Source organism: Bactrocera tryoni, unplaced genomic scaffold (genome assembly GCF_016617805.1).
Source record: "Bactrocera tryoni isolate S06 unplaced genomic scaffold, CSIRO_BtryS06_freeze2 scaffold_25, whole genome shotgun sequence".
NCBI lineage: Eukaryota > Metazoa > Arthropoda > Insecta > Diptera > Tephritidae > Bactrocera > Bactrocera tryoni.
Genome location: NW_024395977.1, coordinates 1,232,983 through 1,255,375, shown reverse-complemented (window position 1 = coordinate 1,255,375; position 22,393 = coordinate 1,232,983). Strand labels below are relative to the sequence as shown.

The 22,393-nt window shown below is 34.2% G+C and overlaps 1 protein-coding gene and 1 long non-coding RNA gene across 2 annotated transcripts; both read left to right on the top strand.

The window, feature by feature from the left end:
- Window positions 1-8,511: 8,511 nt before the first annotated feature.
- LOC120780952 lies at window positions 8,512-9,321 on the top strand. Its single transcript, XR_005705981.1, has 3 exons — window positions 8,512-8,819; window positions 8,886-8,975; window positions 9,037-9,321. It is a non-coding gene; the product is annotated as an uncharacterized LOC120780952 (long non-coding RNA).
- A 6,839-nt stretch (window positions 9,322-16,160) lies between these two features.
- LOC120780511 (piggyBac transposable element-derived protein 2-like) lies at window positions 16,161-18,485 on the top strand. Its single transcript, XM_040112783.1, has 2 exons — window positions 16,161-16,513; window positions 16,643-18,485. The coding sequence occupies exon 2, from the start codon at window positions 16,654-16,656 to the stop codon at window positions 17,425-17,427; it is 774 nt and encodes a 257-aa protein (XP_039968717.1). The 5' UTR covers window positions 16,161-16,513; window positions 16,643-16,653; the 3' UTR covers window positions 17,428-18,485.
- Window positions 18,486-22,393: the final 3,908 nt, after the last annotated feature.

Sequence of the window (22,393 nt, the reverse complement as noted above, 5' to 3'; positions counted from 1 at the left end):
TCAGGGTGATGGTACTAGGTCAGTATAGTAAAACCTTCAAAGGGTTTGGCGTTCGTATGTGTCAGTTTTTTTTATGACCTTTTAAATTTCACAGTACAACAGCTAATCTGGGGGGTGAGAAATTCCAAGTCAGGGTGATGGTACTAGGTCAGTATAGTAAAACCCTCAAAGGGTTTAGCGTTCGTATGTGTCAGTTTTTTTTATGACCTTTTAAATTTTTTCATACGAGATTTACTTCAACCAAAATGTTATAGTGAACGAAAATTGGGTACCAAATATAGTTTGTAAAAGCTGCTACAACCGTCTAATGGATTGGAAAAATAGATAATAGTGTTTGTATTGAATTTTTTTTTCTTGAAATACAAATGAATTTTTGATGACTCATGCCCAGCTCTTGACCGAAGTTACGGCTGCTACTATGCCGGTCTCTTTCGACCAATTCAGCGATTTTATCGCAATTTTCGACAACAGGCCTTCCGGAGCGTGGCGCATCTTCGACCACCTCTACACCAGAACGAAAACTTTGAAACCATCGTTGTGCAATGGAAATGGAAACTGTATCGGGTCCATAAACTGCACAAATTTTATTGGCGGCTGGAGATGCATTTTTGCCTTTATCCGTAGTAGTACTGTAAAATATGCCGTATTTTCTCTTTAGTTTGCTCCATGTTTGCGACGCTATAACTCACGAACGACTTAAAAGAAATGACAAAAAGGTATAGCATGACCCGATGCGACGAATAAAACTAGAACTACGCGCTTTTAGCGCCAACTACCGAAAATACCGCAAGACTTTTTTGACAACCCGATATACAAATGATCAGTATGTCGAGCTGAGTCGATTTAGCCATGTCCATCTGTCTGTCCGTCTGTCTGTATATATACGAACTAGTCCCTCAGATTTTAAGATATCGTTTTGAAATTTTGCAAACGTCATTTCCTCTTCAAGAAGCTGCTCATTTGTCAGAACTGCCGATATCGGAGCACTATAACATATGTATATGAAGCTGCCATATAAACTGAACGATCGGAATCAAGTTTGTGTACGGAAAACTTTCACATTTGACAAGATATATTCATGAAATTTAGTATAGATTATTTTTTAAGGTATCAATGTAATTTCCGAAGAAATTGTTCAGATCGGTTAACTATAACATATAGCTGTCATATAAACTGAACGATCGGAATCAAGTTTGTGTATGAAAAACTTTCACATTTGACAAGATATATTCATGAAATTTGGTACAGATTATTTTCTAAAGCAAAAATGTAATACCGGAAGAAATTGTGCAGATCGGCGCAATATAGCATATAGCTGCCATACAAACCGAACGATCGGAATCAAGGGCTTGTATGGAAAACTTTCGCATTTGACGTGGTATCTTCACGAAATTTGGCATGGATTACTGTTAAAGGTGCAGTAATGCACCTGTGAAGGGTATTTAGCTTCGGTACAACCGAAGTAACCGTTTTTTCTTGTTTTTTATAATTATTTGTACGTACGTGTGTGTTGTTCGTGCATATTTTATTGTTTTTCTGTTTTTTCTGTTACATAATTGAGCTTTGGTTTTCATTTTATCATTTTATCATTTTCTCACTTTTATCAAATGTTTGTTTTATACGTACTTTTATTTAGGCACATCATATCGGTAAAACTTTCACGCCTATATATTTTTGAATTTTGATGTTTACAAAATGTGTGAAGCAGATTTAATAAGGCTTCAGTATCTACTTATTAGAAGCGTCGTTAACAAAAAACTTCATATTAACTTTTTACCCTGCTATGATAACATTTTAAAGAAAAAATAAAGGTCTCAGAAACTGATATTGAAGTTGGGTTAAAAACTATTGGACCACATTGCGTGACAAATGTAATTAATGAACGGAATGAGTCCTCTAATTACCTGTTATCAATGGGAATATGTGCCTTAGATGGTAATTCTGGGCAGAGCGAATATAAGCAGAAATTTGTAAATAATAATTTGTGAGACAATAATTTATTTATTACGACATATGTCCCTGTACAACAGATAATAATATCGTAAAATGATGAAAAGCAAAAACAAATTTGGAAAAACCGCAGACCCTCGTTCACCCGCTATTGTCGTCCTGTTCAAATTCAATTTCAAAAGAAATCAGTTCAAACTGCACTGGATTTACGCTAGATCCTGCAAAGGAATTAACTTCAAAATATTCCTGGCAGTATCTTCCTTCGTCAGTCCGTAAATTTTAATTCATGCTCCCGATGTTATTCAATATGCACCAATTTCAATTGCAGAGCTCTCAGAAGAATCTGCAGAGTATAGCTATAAGGATGTTAAGATGTATCGGTTCCATCATACACGGAAAAACTAGCGGAGTGTTACAAATAAGGACTTGTTAAACCGATTGCTTTTGAGCTCAGATCCTTCACCAGTAAAATAAAACTATCATGCAAAAGTAAATCAATTTTACCTGAACCTTTAATTAATGAATCTACAATTCCAACTCAATATATATGTTGATTCGACAGTCAGCTATAGAAAAATGAAAATCATTATCCACATGTAGTATATGGAAGTTGGAGGTGGTATCGACCCGATTTTATTCATTTTCAATACTACATACCATGAATATGGCACAAACAGAATACAAATTTCCTTGAGATTCAATAACGTACCATCACCAATCATATTTAGTAAAATCAGACGGATGATATAGTTTTCACTCAATTTTATTTATTTTAGGCACAAAGATACATTGTTATCAGTAAACCGTGCTCCCTCATTTCAATAGAGATAACTCACATATATAAGTATATTTGCGGTAAGAAGTCAAATATAGGTACTGGAAAGGGTTTTGGGCAACTTATAGTCATAAGGTGGCATACGCTAAAAATAATATTCGTGCAAAGCGTTATCCCGTTATAATCATTGATTCTCGTTTTCGGTTCAGATGGAATTATAAAATTGTGTTATATGTGAAGTAGGTGTGGTTGAAGCCCGATTTTCGCACTGTGATAGTAGAATGTTTTGGGCGGTACCACGTCCTCTGATATCATCTCGGCACCCGGTTTCATACAATGTCAAATTGTTATTGTGGTTTTAGTAATCTAGGAGATATCGAATTTAAACCTATTAGAAGGCGGGGCCAGGTTACAGTTCCATATCTTATTTTAGTGCTTGGTTATGGCACCTGTACCAAGTTTCATCATGATCAAGAACTCGATTTCTTTTGCATGGCGGGCACGCTTATAGAAGTCCAGACACTTAACCAGTTTTCGACGGTTTTCAAGCATAAATCGGCCGATACTACTACACTTTCACGTTCGACACTAGTACGAAGTTCATCAATCGCCGCTGACTTGTTGGCATAGGTCATAGACTTGATGTAGCCTCACAGAAAAACCTATCGGCGTCAAATCGCATGACCGAGGCGGCCAACTGACTGGGCCATTTCGTCAGATAACCCCTCGACAAACTTGGTTTTCAATAAATCGATTGTGACATTCGCCGTTCTGTTGCAACCACATATTGTCTAAGTACATATGATCCAATTCGGGCTAAAAATATTCGGTTATCATTGAGCGGTAGCATTTCCCATTCACATTAACGTTCCGGTCTTGATCAGCACGGAAGAAGTACGGCCCAATGACTCCGCCGGCCCATAAACTGCACCAACCGTGGATTCCTGGCGGACCAATAACGCCATTTAGAAGATGATTTTGGGTGAAAATGTGGATAATTTTCAAGTTGTTACTCAGCCCAATTCTGGAACACACGAAGATTTTGGTGGTCAAGCGACTTCAGTTCTTACGTCAGTTTGATCTTGTAAGGATGTAGGCCAAAATCTTTTCGCAAAATATGCCACAACAACGTCACTGAGATGCCCAACGCTTGAGAATAACGTGTGAGAGTCTGATTTGGGTTTTCCTCAATTGATGCGCTGGTGGCAGCAATATTACTGACAATTCGAGCATTTCTTTGTCTTACTGGCACGGGAACATTTCTTACTGCCTGAGGATTCAAAATTTTCTACTAGACGCTCAATTGTTGATCTGACAGGATGATTATGACGACAATAAAATTGACGTAGCGCTCTTTAAGTTGAGGGCACTGACTCCGAATATCGGTAGTAAATTTTAATAATTTTGACTCGTAGTTGGATCGTATATCTCTCTATGAAGAAGTGAAAAGCCTTACTAAGGAGCGGAAAAAATATGGTGTCTACCACTACTTTTGTATCGTCCTTATTGAAAATCACTTATATAATAGAAAAAAATTCTGCAAATTTATTTAATCTTAGCTTCTTAATTGAAGGCATTATATCGGAGTAAAATGTAAAAAACTGACGAAGATATGTATTTTTATTATCCCAAAAAATGAAACTTCACATAAAACATCGCTGGCTCGAAACCGGTTTTAGACTCATGATCTCTTCCGCAAAATTGCTCGGAATGGTCCACAGAATATTTCCCGGACACGCGATTGTATAGAAAACAAGTAAGGAAGGTCTAAGTTCGGGTGCAACCGAACATTGTATACTTTTGCAATTGCAAGAATCAAAGCCAAGGAAATACTTTAATGTGTAAAACCAATCATATAAAAGTCAGCCAGATATTTGATAATCCTGATATTAGTTATATAGGGGCTAGGCCAAGTTTTCGCTCAAATTTGTCTATTTTAGGCACAAAGATACATTATTATGAGCAAAATACGCTCTCTTATATTCTTTGGGAAAACTCACATATTTGCCGATTTATACGGTACAAAGTCACCCGCAAGTTCGAAAATCATTGTATTAAGTAGTTCGGCCGATTAAACTAAATTTTGACATACAGACATAACATTATAAGACATTATTCGTGGAATGTTTTATTTTGTTATATTAATTGATTTTTGATCCATCTGGAATGTAGGCGTAGTTGTTGTCCGATTTCCTCCATTTTCACAATGTAACAAGAATGTAAGAAGCCCATGGCACAATTTTCACACTAGCTCCCGTAAAGCTCTCTCATACTATCTCAGTGGTAAAATTTAATGTCTCTGACGTATTTAGTTATTGATTTATCGGGCTTTTAGTAGTTTTTAACAGTAGTGTCATATGAAGAGTGAACGGGGTCGTCCTCCGATTTAATCCATTTTCACACTGCCGGTAGAAGTTCTTATAATATTTGTACTCAGCAAATTAAGTTGGTTTATCTTCAGTGGTTTAAGAGATATGTATGTCAAATTTGTAAGAGAGTGGGGCCAGGCCTACTTAAAAAAAATTTGCGCAAATATTCCCCTTGCTACTGCGATCATCTGTACAAAATTTCAGCTTTATATCTTATATGAGTGCTAGTTTTGGCACTGTATATGTTTTTGGTTAATGGCGATTTGTGCAGGGGTCGATTACGCCCACCTATAAACTCGATTTTTTTTTTACTAAGGAACCTATGCACAAAGTTTCATCAAGATATCTCAATTTTTACTCAAGTTTCCCTGATTATTTATATATAATACATACATATAACCCTATATCTATCACGATTAGTTTTAGGTGATACGTACAACCGTTAGGTGAACAAAACTATAGGGCAATTCAGAATCTGGTGCAAATGGTCTTGCATCTTTGCAATTGCAAATTAACGAGCATATTTTTACTTTTACACTAACAAAATGCATAGCGATGCTCCTGCTACACCCTTGCAAATGAGCAAAACTAAAACGCCATTACATTATTTGCACCACTGGTTTGTAAAATATCAGCTGGTGTCCAAAAAAAACATTGTAAACAAAGAGAAGTAATGGAGCAAACCGGTTTGAATAAAATAAGGCTAAAACACGAAATCCCAATAAAAAGCGGATCGAAAAAGAAATCCAGAGTATACTGGATTTCTTGCAGGAAGCCTCAGAAGTAAAAGTGAAATTTGTACTATGTGCCGCATACAAATATTTCTTACCTTCAATGTCCATAATTTCTTCAGCAGCTTCATCAAATAAAGCGTCAGTTAATTTTTCCCTACAACTTTTTGTCGGTATATTCTCCAATTTGTGCGAAAATTTTGTTTACAAACAATGTTTTTCTCCACCGATCAGCTGTGAATTAATGGTCTTTGCAAGGGTTGCACAGAAACCACAAAAAAAAACGTTCATTGTTGATGGTAAATATTTGCAATTGCACAATTTTGCAAACTCAGATGCACAAAATTCTGAATTGCCCTTATGTATAATATTCTATAGCAACTGGCTGCAAGAGTATAATATTTTATATAATCTTTAATATCAATAAGGAGATCATTTAACATATTCAAACTCAATGAAAATTGAATTAAATACAACATATGTACACCGCCCATATTTATTCAAAACAATACCCACTTGCGCACACGCTCGAAATTGAAGTTGAAAACCAAGTGCAAGAAATGCTTAAACAGGGACTAATTATGGAAAGCACTTCACCGTACAATAGTTCTACTTGGGTAATTCCAAAAAACTGCATTCTCTACCAACTGGTTCCAAGAGTATAAAGTTCGACCCGCTTTAATGTATGTACCCCAATATCTTTATATCTGTGTCGTTTTAAAATAACATCTTAAGTCGACTTAAGTCAAAATCGAGTAAAGGTCATTTTCTAGTTCTCCTATTCATAGTCCATATTTGTGTCCAATCCGATTTAAAAAATTCCAATTTTAAAGAAAGTTATCGCCTTTTGTATTTTTCTTATCTTTATTTTTGAAAATATTACATAGGGTAAAGGTGGGTAATATGGACCACGTGGGTAATATGAACCACCTAGTTATCTTGAATTTCAGTTGTTAAATCCTCCGTTATTGTCGTTTGATTTCTTCGTCTATTCGCGCAAGTTTCCTCAGTTTCAATTTACCGCTCAGCAAGTGCGGATATTCGAGCAATAGTGATTTTTGTAAAATAGTGGTTGCTGATAATTATATGTGCGTAAGCGAATTTTACTTTTTTACTTAAAATTTATTGTGGAACGAATAAATTGACAAACAATGTGTGTTAAATAAAAACTTTTTGCTAATTTTGAATGGTTATAGTTTAATAAATATAGTTCAGATTGGAATTAAACTCAGTTATATCGCCACCACATGTTGAGTGTAATATGGACTACCACAGTAGAGGCTAATATGGACTAATGGTCCATATTACCCGCAGAACAATTCTTACTCTTTTAGTTCGATTACCTTTAAGTTCATTAAGATCTTACTAATGTAGGATATGACTCCTGGTAAGCGTAAACATTGGAATCCCAAGGACATGAAAAAGGCGATCACAGCGGTGCGATCTAATACCTGCGGTTATCTGAAAGCAGCTAAGATGTACAATGTCCCTAAGTCAACTTTAATAAGGCTAGCGTTAAAGAAAGACACCGAAATCGAAAAGGTCGTAAACACTAAATTAGGGCGCAAACCAGTTTTTCCTGAAAATTTTGAAAAGATGTTGGTGGAGTACGTTTTGACAATGGAATCGAAGCTATTTGGTCTAAGCAGAATGGATGTTAAGTACTTAGCCTATCAACCGGCTGAAAAAAAATAATATTATGCACCCATTTTCAAAAGAAAATCAGTTCGCAGGTAAGGATTGGCTACGCTTGTTTTTAAAAAGGAACCCAAATTTAGCGTTCCGCTCTCCGACGGGAACTTCATTGGCAAGAGCACGAGGTTTCACAAAAGATAATGTGAATACCTTTTTTGATATCCTTGAAAAGGAAATGGACAATTTTAATTATTCAGCCAACAATGTTTTTAACGTTGATGAAACAGGCATAAGTGTCGTTCCATCAAAATTACCCAAGTATTGTCAAGGAAGGGTAAAAGGCAGATTGGTAGCCTTACTTCTGCAGAGAGAGGATCTACGATAACAACTATTGTTTGTATGAGTGCAGGTGGAATATTTGTTCCACCACTATTTATATTTCCACGAAAGAAACGCTCAGATATGTTGCTAAGAGGAGCGCCGCCTGGATCAATATACGAATGTCATCAATCCGGTTGGGTTCAAACATACATTTTTACAATATGGTTTCGACACTTCATAAAACTCGTCAAACCATCAGCAGCTTCACCAGTATTGCTCGTCTTGGATGGTCATTTGAGTCATACAAGAAATATTGAGCTTCTTGATTTGGCTAGAGAAAATCACGTATCTGTCGTATCCATCCCTCCACACTCAAGTTACAAAATACAGCCGCTAGATAAAACTTTCATGGGACCTCTTAAGAGTTATCTTTCCGAAGAAATACGTGTTTGGATGCGTTCGAACGGCAGAGCTTTGACACACTTCGATATGGCAGAGTTATATGGAAAGGCCTATTTGCGAGTTCAGAGTGGGGAAATCGCAATTAATGGATTTCGCACAACGGGTATATTTCCTTTGAACCGGTATATATTTCGCGACCATGAGTTTTTAGCTGCGGATGATGTAGCATCGCATTCTCCTCCTCGAGAGTTTGAAAGCGCTTATGGAGTACCAGATGAAATACTAAATAACGAAACCATTGTAGAGAATCCGCATCCAATAAGCGATATTTGTAATGAAAATGTAAATCGTTCAGTTCTAAGCGAATTAGAAACCAATTCTAGGGTCATAACACCGATGGAAATATCTCCGGTTCCTATAAAAAAACCCAGCCTTTCAATCGTGGCAGGCCAGCAGGAAAGTCCACGTTAATAACATCTTCGCCTTATAAAAAATCTTTACAAATTTCATTGGAGAAAGCATCCGAAAAAGAACCTCTGAGAAAAGCCAACAGACGATAGGATATTGATTCGAATGAACCCAGCTCTTCCAAGGGAATTATCAAAAAACTAAATTTTGCAAAAGAAAAGTGTACAGGTAAGACTGCTTAAATAAAGATTTTGATAAAATTTTTAAAACTTTCGTTCTCTATTTTTATTCAAGAACCCAAAAAACACCAAGATAATTCTAGTCAACCCAGCACTTCCAAAGCACTTATGAAATCAATAAATTCAGCAAGAGAAAAATGTTCAGGTAAATCAAGGTTTTGATTTGACATTTGTAGATAACATTTTATTCTTTATTTTCATATCAGGAAAAAGGAAGAAAACAAATTCCTCATCCTCTTCGGACTTGGATGACAATTACAGTGTCCGGGCCGAATCTGACGGTGAAATTTTAGAATTTGTAAACGCCGGTGAGAAAGAGGATGCGAAATGCCTATATTGCTCTACGTTTTATTCGGAAGATCGGTCTGGTGAAATATGGGTTCAATGTGTCTCTTGCAAAAATTGGAGCCATGAGGAATGTGCTGGTTGTGAACAAATTTCTTTATATGCGACATGTGTACACAATAATAACTTCGGCTAATATGGACTACTTGGTCCATAATACCCCCCAATATTTTTTTTCGCGTTTCTGGGTATTTTTACGTTTTTTTTAGTTTATAATATATTTTGCTTTTGGAGTTATTGTTTCACAAAAAAAAATAAAAATGAATTGTTTTTTTAAGTTAATCAAATAAATTTAAATAAATACATCGTAAGTAAACTTAAATTTTATGAGATGCTTTATTGGTTGTTAAATGTTTCTTCATTTAAACTTATGTCAACTGAAGCTCTATTAATATGAAAAAAATTACAAATATGTATTCAATGAAACATTTTATGTCCTCTTACGCTAATATGTTAAACTTATATTCTTATAATTTCTTCACTTAAATGGACATAAGTTGTTTGGAAAAAACTCGAATATTCAAAGAGAGAACCTTTTACATTTTGCAAAACATCTTAACGGGGCATCTCGACAGGATAAAATCTATGTCTTGCTAACTGTCAAATCTATTGCTATTGCCATTGCCAAATCTGTATGTGGGCATTTGTTATCATAAGATAATCATTTGCGCAAAAGCGTAGGGTAGGTAGGTTCGAGCTGATGTAGCGCATGCTTTGAGCTCTTGAAAATTTTATTTTATCATTTGCGAAGGTAGCATTTGGGTAGGGTAGGTAACTGATGTAGCGCATGTTTTGAGCCCTTGAACTGTTTAAATCTTTTATGTGGAAAATAAAAAAGAGATAAAGATCCTTTTGTTTACAAATGTATTTCTGGGAAGAATGAAATAATAACAAAGGATAAAGATCCTTTTTTTTTACAAATGTATATTTCTGGGGAAAAATAAGATAATAAGAAAAAAATCCTTTTTTTACAACTGTATTTCTGGGAAAAATAAGAATTCATATTTTTGGACTACTATGTAATAGTTGTGGCATACATTTTACATACCAATTAAAATAATAAATTTAAAATGAGCAATGATATTTTGATTTTTGCTAGTATAAGTTTATTAAATTTAAGATTTCGCTTATTCCCAACCCAATTTGCATAATTTTTCTGTAAATTAACAATATTAAACTAAATATTAATTTTTTGAAAAAATGTTATTTTGAAAATGTACTGTATTTTTATAATATAACACAACCGTCTTAATACTCGCTCTTCTAATTTTCATATTACCGAAATGAAAATGCCGTCGGCATATGTGCAAATGGGATATGTTGCCTCTTCGAAATTTTCATAGAAATGAAAACTGCCCTGTCAAACTGCTGAAGTGACAGCTTATAGCTTACGATATATGGCATACGAATTTGTTTGCGATATATTGTAAGCTATAAGCAATGTGGAGTCTCCACAGGCAATAGGCACGGCAATACAGTTAGCAAGACATAGATTTTATCCTGTCGAGATGCCCCGTAAGTCTACTTAAAATGTTATGCAATAATTCGCTTCGAACATAACGGCTTTTTAACTCAACATAAGTTTGTTTGGATGCGTGCTCACAACGCATTATTGCGCACATAAGCGATCAGTTGAAAACAAGTCGTTGTGCTAATAACTTCAAAAATGTAAAGTGATTTATTGAATAATATAAGCAATGTAGATTTCGATAGTGATGATTCCATTATTGATCCAAATTATAATATACATATGTAAGTGGATGTACTGCAGCAAGTTCCAGTTCCGAAAATAATGATGTAAGTTTTATAGTGATTGCATTTATAGTGATTTTAATAAAAACTTAATATTAGGATAACTGTATAAGTGTTGCAAATAAAGTGGAAACAGAAAAATATTCAAAGAAAGATGCAAAAGATTCCAGGAATAAAGGGCAAAGTTACACCTCAAGCGCTGGTAAGGTTGTTCACGCACGTGCAGTGCGCAGGTTGAAACCGTGCAGAAAGAAATGCGCAGATAGAATCACTTTTGAAGAACAGCAATATATACACACACAGTACTGGGAACTAGGCTCATACAATTTACGCAAAGCATTTCTTGGTGGCTTAATTGAAGTTGAAGAAACAAAAACGGTAAAAAAGGCTAAACATGACTTAAAACCAAGGATAACAATAAACAATTATTCCCTGGAAGTTGGTAGTAATAAAATCGCAGTATGCAAAAACTGTTTTACATTCACATTATCCGAGACAGAACAATCTATAAAAATGGTTGTGAGTGCAAAACTTGATGGCCGTGTAATCGGCGATGGACGTGGAAAACATAAATGCGCTAAAAAAAACTTTCTATCGCAAAAGAGAATGAAATTTTAGATTTTATTAAAAGCTTCCCATCGTTTTAGTCGCATTATACTCGAAGGAACACATCAAAACGTTATTTGCCAAGTGATTTATCTGTGAATCAAATGCATCGTCTCTATTGAGAAAAATACGCTTATTCCGTTTCAATTTCAAAATTTTCGCAATTGTTTAGCACACTCAACTTGAAATTTTAAAAACCTAAAATTGACACTTGTCATAAGTGTGATTTGCTCCAATGCAAAATACAAGTTGCTAAACCCGAAGAATTGGACTCTTTACAACTAGAGCAATCTAAACATGTAAATTTAGCAGAAAAAGCTTATGATGCTAAAAAAATGATAAGCAGAGAGCTTTAGCTGATGCTACACTTAAAGTGTTGTGTTTTGACCTACAGCAGTGTCTTCCTACACCATTATTAAGAACCTCACTTTCTTTTTACAAAAGGCCTTTGTGGACTTTTAATCTTACTATGCATGATTGTGCAAGTAATCAGGCCTCATGCTACATGTGGCATGAAGAAATAGCAAAAAGAGGGGGTAATGAAATAGCATCGTGCGTGTTTGATCATTTATTAACATTAAATACCAATGCAAAGCATGTTGTTTTATACAGTGATTCATGTTCAGGACAAAATAAAAATTCATTCATTGCAACTATGTTTGCAATTTTTATGCAATTTAAAAATAATGTAGACATTATAGATCATAAATTCTTTGTCCCTGGTCATACTCAAATGGAGTGTGATAGCGACCATGCTTTGATAGAAAAAAGGAAAAAACTAACTTCCACCAAAATTCACCATCCCCTTGATTGGTACCAGTTTATCAGAACAATTGGCGTAACAAAAAATATGCTACGACGCACCAGTAAAAATTGGCACAAAAAAGAAACAAGATCTTTTAGATATGTTACCTCTTGTGGATGAAGTGTATAAGCCATTTTATATAAACTTAGCAGCAGAAGAGCAGTTAGATTGTCATCCAGATCTTACAGAAGCTGATGAAACTAATGAATAATTAATGCTTTAATTTGCTTTGAAACCAGATTTTTTGTACTATGAGTTGAACTTATTAATATGATTTAAAAACAATACATGAAGCTGTATATTTTTGTTATGAATAAATTTTTTGTTTTAAAAATAAACAAATGCAGAAATCTTTTATCCAATGAGTTATTTGTTTCAGTTTTAGCAAAAGCTCTTATGTCAACTTAAGTATTATCCAATTGAAGTATTCATTTTCACAAAATATCTTAAGTCAAATTAAGATTTGATTTTTCTTAACTTAAACTATTTTATGTACAAAACAACGAATAAAACATACTTCTTACTAAATTTTTTTTCAAAATCTGCATATAATATCTTAAGAAATAGTTTTACTTTTTCCTTGATTAAAAATAACTCATTAAATTTCAACACAAAAGATTTTAAAGGAAATCGCCAATATCTCAAAACTCAATTTTAAGACTTAAGATGTTATGGTAAAACGACACAGATATGTATATAAAAATCACGTGTCACTTTATTTGTCCGCGATGAACGCCTAAACTACTGAACCGATTTTAAATTTGATTGCACACCGTGTGCAATTTGATCCAACTTGAGAGACAAGATAACTTACATCTCAATTTATAATAGCAATATTATATTATTGCAAATTATTTGTATTTTTATAATTTGAAATAAAATAATATTGCGATTATAAATTTAAATGTAAGCTATCCTTTAAACAGAAAAATAATTTGGAATACAATATCCAATTATTCTTACTTTTACAATTTTTGATGTTAGCATAACCAGCCATGTGTTACTAAGACTGAAGTATAAATTAAATTCTATTATAGTGAAGATAATACAGTGAAATTAAACCAGCTTTTAAATTATTAGTGCTTGATTGTTCAAAAATGTTTAATTAAAATATGTACATGTAAATATTATCACATAGTTCTATTATTAACTTTGCTATGCATCAAATCACAATGTTAGATATGTATACGTACAAGTATTTTAATGATAAGAGGTACTAAGGCTCCAGGATATATGTATGTATGTAACCAAAATTGGTCATCGAGCTATTTATTTTCCGCTTGCTTCTCATGTTATTGATTTATTTATTAATGTTAGTTAATCGATTTACAAAAATTTATTTACCAATTTGCAGATAATTTAACGGTGATTAATAATGCTATCTCCAAAAATTAATTAATATACTACTGTGATCAAATTGAAAGGGGAATTTTTTCCTTTTCATTTCATTTAAAGTATTCCCCTCCGGCTGCAATTCTCTTATGCCAACGAATTTTCGAGTCATCTATGCACTTGGAAGAATCCTCCTTTGTGATGACCATCACGCCTTCTTCGATTCAGCTTTTATATCCTCAATTAAGTAAAAACGGTGTCCTCGGAGTGGTCATGTGAATTTGTGAATAGGCAGAAGTTACGCTAAGGTAAATCAGACGAATGGTGTGGTTGCGGCGCGATATTAGTTGAAAATGTGGCGAAATGATCACGAATAACCAATGCAGTATAAGATGGTGCATTATCGCACTTCTTTGTTCATTCAGTACATATTCATAGTAAAAATCGAAGAATTCACTTTTAAAGCCACACAAAACGACGCGTATCTCAAATACTAATGAATATTTTGACGTGAAATTTAGCATAGATATTACTAGCAGTACTACCAACTTACCGATTCGAAAGACAGGCAAAGTATAAATTAAAAATTCACCTTTCAATAAAAAGCTCCCCATAATTTTTTAATAATTGTGCAAATATTTTTATTTTCATTATTTTTGTTCAACTTCTATTAAAAATTAATTTGCAATCCTCATTTCAATGTGTTATAATAGCATGTTTTTGAGTTTTTTTTTAATATTTAAACGTTGAAATTATTATTCTAACTCGAATGCCACCGAAAACATATAACCTCAACAACGTGCGAAGCAGAGAGGCACGACGCAAGCGTGTTGAAAGAGCATTAAACTGCCAGATAATTTATTCACTGTTCTTGAGGAAAAAAATTAATTGATTCATAGTATTTTTCCTAATATACAGAGTAATTACTTGAATCATAACTGGCTCAGTGAGCGGGCAGCCAAAAATGTTGATGTTGACGAAATTAACTTCCAAATACAACAGTTGTTACCAAGCGATCTGATGTCTTTTAAATGAATCGATTCTGTTCTTAATGAAAATTAAAGTGTAAGTTTTCCAATTGAATTTTTAATTCACTAGATATACCCGGAATGCCACCACATAATCTTCGATTAAAGAATGGTTCACATATTTTATTGCATGTTCACGTGTAGGAAAACCGTCGAATCTATTTGTGTTAGCTAATTACGGATTAACTAAAAATATTGTGCACCAATTAGTGCTAAATTAAATTGAGATTAAAAGTATTGATAATTTAAAATATTGAATAGTATTCTTAAAGATTTAAAACAATTTGATAGAAATTAAAATAATTATTATGAAAATTTTGTTCAATCGTATTAAAAGTACTTCCCTTTCAAATTCCAATCCAGTGGATTCTTATACCAGCTTTAACGTTTCCGTCTTCGTTCGTACATAATAATTTCATTATATTAAGGGGTAACTGTTCCCCGTGAAGAGTTTACTACAGTGTAATATAACAAAAAATTCAGCCACAGCAACGCGTGACCGGGTTTGCTAGTATATTATATAATGATCTTAGACTTTCCAAATGACCTTAAACCGTTTAGGTTGACCAAAATTTGTGACAATTTAAAAGCATTAGGAGAAATTAGCCATTAAGTATATAATATAAATTTTTTCAATGTCAACGAGTTTTTACCCGCACAAACTCTCAAACTTAGCCCAGACACAATGTACTTGTTGCGTCAGGTGATTAATTTCAATTCATAGAGATTCATATTTTTTAATAATTCATTTTCTAGTTATACTAAAAAAATCTAAAAGAAGTGCAAAATTTAAAAAAAAAAATTAAAAATTTAAAAAAAGTGATTTTTTTAACAAAAAAATTTTACGTTATGTTGTTTAAAAATATGTTCAAACTTGACTTTTCTTAGTTTTTTTAGTTTAAATAGAAGATAATTTAATGCCAAAGGTAATAAAATTCGCCCCAATTTTACTAAGTTTTATCAAGATATCTCAATTCTAACAGAAGCACAGCTTGCACGGACGGACGGACGGACAGACAAACAGTCAACCGGATTTCAACTTTTCTCATCACCCTTATCATTTACATATATATACTTATATAACCCTATATTTACCTTGCTTAGTTTTAGGTGGACAAAACTATAATACTCTGTAGCAACTGCTTGCAAGAGTATAAAAATTTGAACTAAAATTTTAATGCTTAGTTTATACATACATATATAACACTTACCCTAACAATACTGTTTTAAATACTTACCATTACCTTGTACTATTATTTAACGGAATGGATTCTACTTACCCTTGTAAACACCTACTTACATGTGCCGCTGGTTTAAACCGTAAGGTTAAGGTTTAGACTAAGTCCTAAAATTCGTACAATAAAGAATTCAGTTGTAACTATCAGAAGAGCAATCGCAATCGTTGGTGTACTTATTCAAATTCTTTCCGCACAGGCAATTGGCTCTTTGGCGCATTCCCAAGTCGGATAGTTTATCCCAAAAAAGCTTGAGAGTTTTCAATACTATTGTTTTACACCGATCGATTTATTCTTGCTTAACCCATTAGGTCCCAATGTTCCCATTAGGGAATCTGTACAAATAACGAAATTTTATCGAAAATCACCCATATATCGAACAGCTGATAACCAGTTACATATTCTCACATTCCTATGATTATAATCAGCTGTTCTTGATGATCTCCAATGATCACGTTTACGGTAGCAAGCAAATATTTTCGGAAGTAGTACATTTTTCTTTTCTTCGGTTTTTTTTCGCTAAATTTGTTTATTTTAACAATAAAACCCATGTGTCGTCTTTGTTGTGCTATATTGTGGCGTAAGTAATTAAAATAAACAGAATTTTAATTGCTTGAGTTTTTTAATGCCGATGAATTTGTAATGTTCCCAATTGGGAGCATTGGTCCCTATATCAAAATTGTGTTAATATTTTCCCTTGTCGTTTTAGACTGAAATTGTATGTTCAGCCAAAGAGCTCTAAAACTTCATGAAATTGAGGGAATTTTCGAAGAAATTCTCGAAGACGTAGAGTTGGGTGACGAAAGCACTATTGATATAGTGCAACTGCCACCAGATGCTGATAGTCTGACTGATTGCGAAGATGTTGATGAAGACAATCTCGATGAAGTTGTAGAACTGAAGGCCGTAACGGGCGAAGTAGAAATTCACTTTACCGAAAGAGAACAAGATATCGCCTTCTCACCAAGTACAACTTCAAAACGACAAAAGCTGGACGAAGAAAATGCAGCCAGCAAAACTAGATCATCACGTTGGACTCATACTGATGCGACCTACAGTCAAAATTTTTCATCGTCTGAACGTTGGGAAAATAGCAAAGCAAGTATTCGGGAAAAATTTCAACAAAAAGAGCCTTTAGAAATTTTTGAGTTCTTTTTTGACGATTTGCTAGTCCAACACGTAGTTAAAGAAAGTGTGCGCTATGCACACCAAAATAATTTTCATGGTTTTTCCCTTTCTTCAGAGTATTTTCGTAAGTTTTTAGGCATATTGATTTTTACATCATACCACAGTTTACCATCTGAAAAGATGTATTGGTGCACTGATGATGACGTTGATATACAAATTGTAAGAAACTCTATGCCGAAAAACAGATACCTTGAAATCAAGAGATTTTTACACCTTGCTAACAACGATAACATTAGCAACAGTCTTCCTGAAAAGGACTTCAAAATTATGCCATTGATAGAAAACCTCAACGAAAATGTTTTGTAACTCAACGTGTTTTCAAAACAATTGTCTGTAGATGAGCAGATAATACGATATTACGGAGGTCACTTCCTAAAGCAATTTCATAAAGGAAAGCCAATACGTTTTGGGTTAAAACAGTGGATTATGGCCTGTGGAGAAACTGAGTTTTGTTACAATATTGAACTGTATCAAGGAAAAAGAGATCCTGTTGAGAAGGATTTGACAAGTGTGGGAGAAAAGGTCATAACTTCAATGGTTAATCATCTGGAGAATCCTGAAGACCACGAACTATAATTTGACAATTTCTTTTCAAGTTTCAGACTGATTTCACTTATAAGTAAGAAAAATGTGCGTGCCACCGGAACAGCCAGATTCAATCGTCTCAATAAGTGTCCTATAAAAACAGATGATACTATGAAAAAAGAACCCCGAGGCGCTGTTGATTATAGATTTGACAAAAATAGTGAAGTACTAGTTGTCTCATGGAATGATAATAGATGTGTGAAAGTTATTAGCAATCACCTAAACATATATCTAATGCTACCGGTTCAAAGATACTGCAAAAAGGACAAAAAATATGTCGAAGTACTTCAGCCTAATTTAATATCACAATATAATAAGTACATGGGAGGTGTTGATAAGTTAGACTGGCATATTAATAAATATCCTGTAAAACTTAGAGGAAAAAAGTGGTACTTCAGGCTTTTTACAAACTGTTTGGATATTTGTATGTACAATGCATTCGTTTATTGTAATATAAGTCATGAAAGGATTTCTTATCTTGACTTCATTCGTATGGTAGCTATTTGCATATACATTCTGATCTTTCAGATCCGAAAATACTTGGCCGCCCAGTTCGTACAAAACATGTTTTAGCTGCTATTCCAAATCGAAAACAAAAACGATGTGCGTTCCGTAAAAAAAATTCACGTAAGATGTGTACTGAATGCGATCGAGGCATGCACGTTCATTGCTTTGTGAACTATCACAATATGATTTAAGTCTTATTTACCCAATGTTCCCATTTGGGAACTAACTATTCAGATGAAATAAAATATGTATATGATTTCTGAAAACCGAAATTTGTGCGTTTGTCTCTATATTTTGGACCAGACTAACAGAAAATAGGAAAAAAAATTGCATAAAAAAAGTTGGGACCTAATGGGTTAATTTCACTGTGCTATCTTCATTTCAGATAAATCGAAAGAGGGGTCTCTCATCCGAGGTTGTTGTGTCCTTTACGTTGGGGATGTTTTTTTGAGTGGCCAGTTCCAACGCACAACCCCGGGCAGGGATGGTTCGCCATCTCACTTTACCTCGCGTTCAAACGGATGTTCTTTGGTTATCCAGAGGATACTTGGTCTAAGACCGTAAGTCGTGAGCTACTTGAACCATATGTAAAATAGTCGTTTCTGGCCACTTCCAAGTGAATGGCAATCAGAGAACTTTCCTTACTTGCGTAGACTTCTACACATGACTTATTAACAAATTATATTCACATAATTTCATTATCATTTTCACAAATATTGATAAATCCGAATGATTATTTGTAATCGGCATCGGCTAACAAAATCGACACCGGTCATTTCTGGTCGCATATTCCGGTTTTTATCTATCGCATGCTGTCCCATTTTTCTGTATTTTTACTTTAAAGTTTAATAAGTTTAAAATATTATTTAATCGAGTTAAGGCCAATCAACTCACTATTTACTTTATGACTGAATGTGCTTTTTCATAATTCCTTTTTTGTAATACTTGGTAATTGCTTCTAACTCCATACTCTGCAAGACTCTGCGATGCAATTTTATTAAATGGCTCCAAATTTATGCTAACTTTAATAAAACTTCATATTTAAGAGTTTGTTATACATACATACATACATATGTAAAACGTTAAGTGCTCACCGAGCCTTTATAGCAGTGACATACATATTTTTCTATGTATATGGTACATACATATGTACGTTTATTTAATTCATTCGATAAGTTAGTTTTCACAGCACATTAATATACAAAATATTTCTTTTTTACTTGATCCCCTAAAAATTGTTTGCCAAACCACTAAACAAGGTTTAGCAAATTTCAACAACATTCATCAACTTTACCTGTAAACAATGTTTTTCAGAGCTCTATTGATTCCTTTGTCGATATTCATTCGTTTCACTTGTGAATAATGCTTTAACCCTCATCGAGACCCTCGGGTCAGGCCAGGCATATTTTGTTCTTAAATGTTATTTAAATATATTTAGAGAGTAGCAAACAACTTGCTCTTCCAGGTAGCTCCCTAGAAATTTATTGTCTATAGAATTCAGAAAAAAAATTCAAGGATATCGTATCGAAAAGGACGACAAAAGGATATTATAATATTACACCTTAGTGCACCAATAGTGCTTGGCTAGACCCCATATATTTTGTATGAAAATATATGAACTTTGGTATGTTTCTATCACTTCGCACGGTTGATTTATCTGTTTTAGTGTTCGTTACATGTCCAAATTGGTTTGTATGTTTATCTAGGTCAAATACTTTAGCCGCTAGAACGTTTTAAAGGTTACGAAAAATGTAATTTTTCTCAAAATGTTACATTTTTTGTGAACGCTATTGCCACGCCAAGCGTGAACAAGGCAGTCAATTTGACTTCAACCAAATCGAGAGGTAAGAAATTTCAAAAATGTATCTACATATATTACTACATATATGAGCGTAAATACAACACGTATTTCCATACAAATGTATGTAAACACCACTTGGCCAAGCCAAGCACCATTGGTCTCGACTAAGTGTATCATACCGTTGGTCTCGACCAGGGTTAAGGGTTCTACCAACGAACATATTTCCGCTCCCAGAGAAACACATTCCTGCTCCTTCGTCAACGATCTATGCGAGAGATTTGATTTACGTTTGAAAATTATAATTGGGCACACAAAACGTGTCAAAAATATTGTACATATTTTAGAAATATGTATATAATATTAAATATTTCAAAATAGCTATAGAACTTGTAGCCAAAAAATTACTACTACTAAAAATTCTATATAAATCTGGTTGAATAATAAAAAATACTTCAGTCAAACAATTCTATGCGCAAAATTTTTAATGAAGTAAGTCGCAACTTACGTATAGAATGTTTATATTTGCAAAATGACACTATTTGTATTCTGTACCAGTAAACATATCATTAGAAAAAGTGGAGATAAAAATTTTGAAGTAACTAGAGTATATGAATAAAGGCTTAAGACAAATGTTTAAAATCTTTATTTATTCTTGCAAATCTATTTCATTGCCTCTTGGAAAAATCCTCCGTCGTGATGGCCATCACAGCCTTCTTCGATTCAGCTTTTATATCCTCAATTGAGTCAAAACGGTGTTCTCGAAGTGGTATTTTGAGTTTGCAGAACAGCTAGAAGCAACATGAGGCCAAATCAGATGAGTACGGTGGTTGCGGAACGATATTTGCTGAATTTTTGGCAAAATGATCTAGAATAACCAATGCATTATGAGATTGTGCATAGCTTCACGTAAACGGCGCATAACACTCAAATAATATTCCATGTTGACAGCGAAAGGAACTCATAATGCACAACACCACGATAATCGATGAAAACTGTCAATATGACCTTGTTTTTTAAGCTACTGACTCGCCTTTAGCACGATATTCGCTCGATTGATCGGTTGTTTCGGGATCGTAAGCGTTGATCCAAGTCTCATCTCCAGTTATGATGCTTTTTACGTTTTGATTGTCAGAATGCATTGTTTCACAGATGTTAACACGACGATCTTTTCGAAAAAAAATTTAATGTTTTTTGAACCATTCGATATGTTTTTCTGTCGATGTTTTTTCTCAACACTCTCACGACCGGCTTTGAACTCGTTATACCACTTGTAAACACTTTGTGCCAGACAAAATTTATAAATGTACATACAATCATTTGTTACAAAACAAGCTCCTTGATTTTTCTGGTGATAAATGGATTTTTCTAATTTATCGGTCCATGTAGCGATGAAGATAAAGGCGTTAATTGTATTGCTGGAGTGGTCTGCCTTAAGTCCAGACTTAAATCCGATCGGGGATCCATGGGGAATTCATTGAGGCAAAATTTATGACAATATGACAGCTTTTAGCAACTAAAACATGCACTGTTGGTCGAATGGGACAAAATTCTATGTCTGTGCTAAAAAAAGATGGTGGTGGAATCAATGTTTCATCGTGTCAAATTAGTGAAAACATATAAGGGTAACGCAATTACCCGACTGAAGAATAACAAAGCGGCGGGGGCCGATGGATTGCCGGCCGAGCTATTCAAACACGGCGGCGAAGAACTGATAGTGAGCATGCATCAGCTTCTTTGTAAAATATGGTCGGACGAAAGCATGCCCAACGATTGGAATTTAAGTGTGCTCTGCCCAATCCATAAAAAAGGAGACCCCACAATCTGCGCCACTTACCGTGGGATAAGCCTACTCAACATCGCATATAAGGTTCTATCGAGCGTATTGTGTGAAAGATTAAAGCCCACCCTCAACAAACTGATTGGACCTTACAATTAAGAAGAAGAACACAATCCCTTATTAAAAAATCAATACTTTATAGATAATACGATATGTACTTGTATTTGTTTTTATATTTCAATGCCATTGTAACTAATTAACATAAAATAAGCTAACGAACAATTTGTTTTGCTAATTGTATAATACAAAATATTTAATAGTGATCTGCGTGTAAATTGCAGAGAGTCTGACTACTGTATCTGGTGATTCCGGTTTTTGCGCTTAAGCCTTTCTTTTCATTTACTTTGAGCGACAGGAGTTCAGGCTTTAGTGCTCACATGGTCAGAAAGTCTTTCCATATGATACTTTGATGATTTGTTGATTGTTGCGGCAACTGAGTCAATTTCGACATTGCGTTCAAGAGCGTTACTGCGAACATACTACGGCGCATTGACGGCGCATCTAAAATTTTGTTTTTGAATCGCTGGATGTCTACAATGGTG

Bases quoted from the DNA above. Each gene is read 5' to 3' on its own strand.
- LOC120780511 (XM_040112783.1), top strand. From the start codon at position 16,654: ATGTTCAGCCAAAGAGCTCTAAAACTTCATGAAATTGAGGGAATTTTC.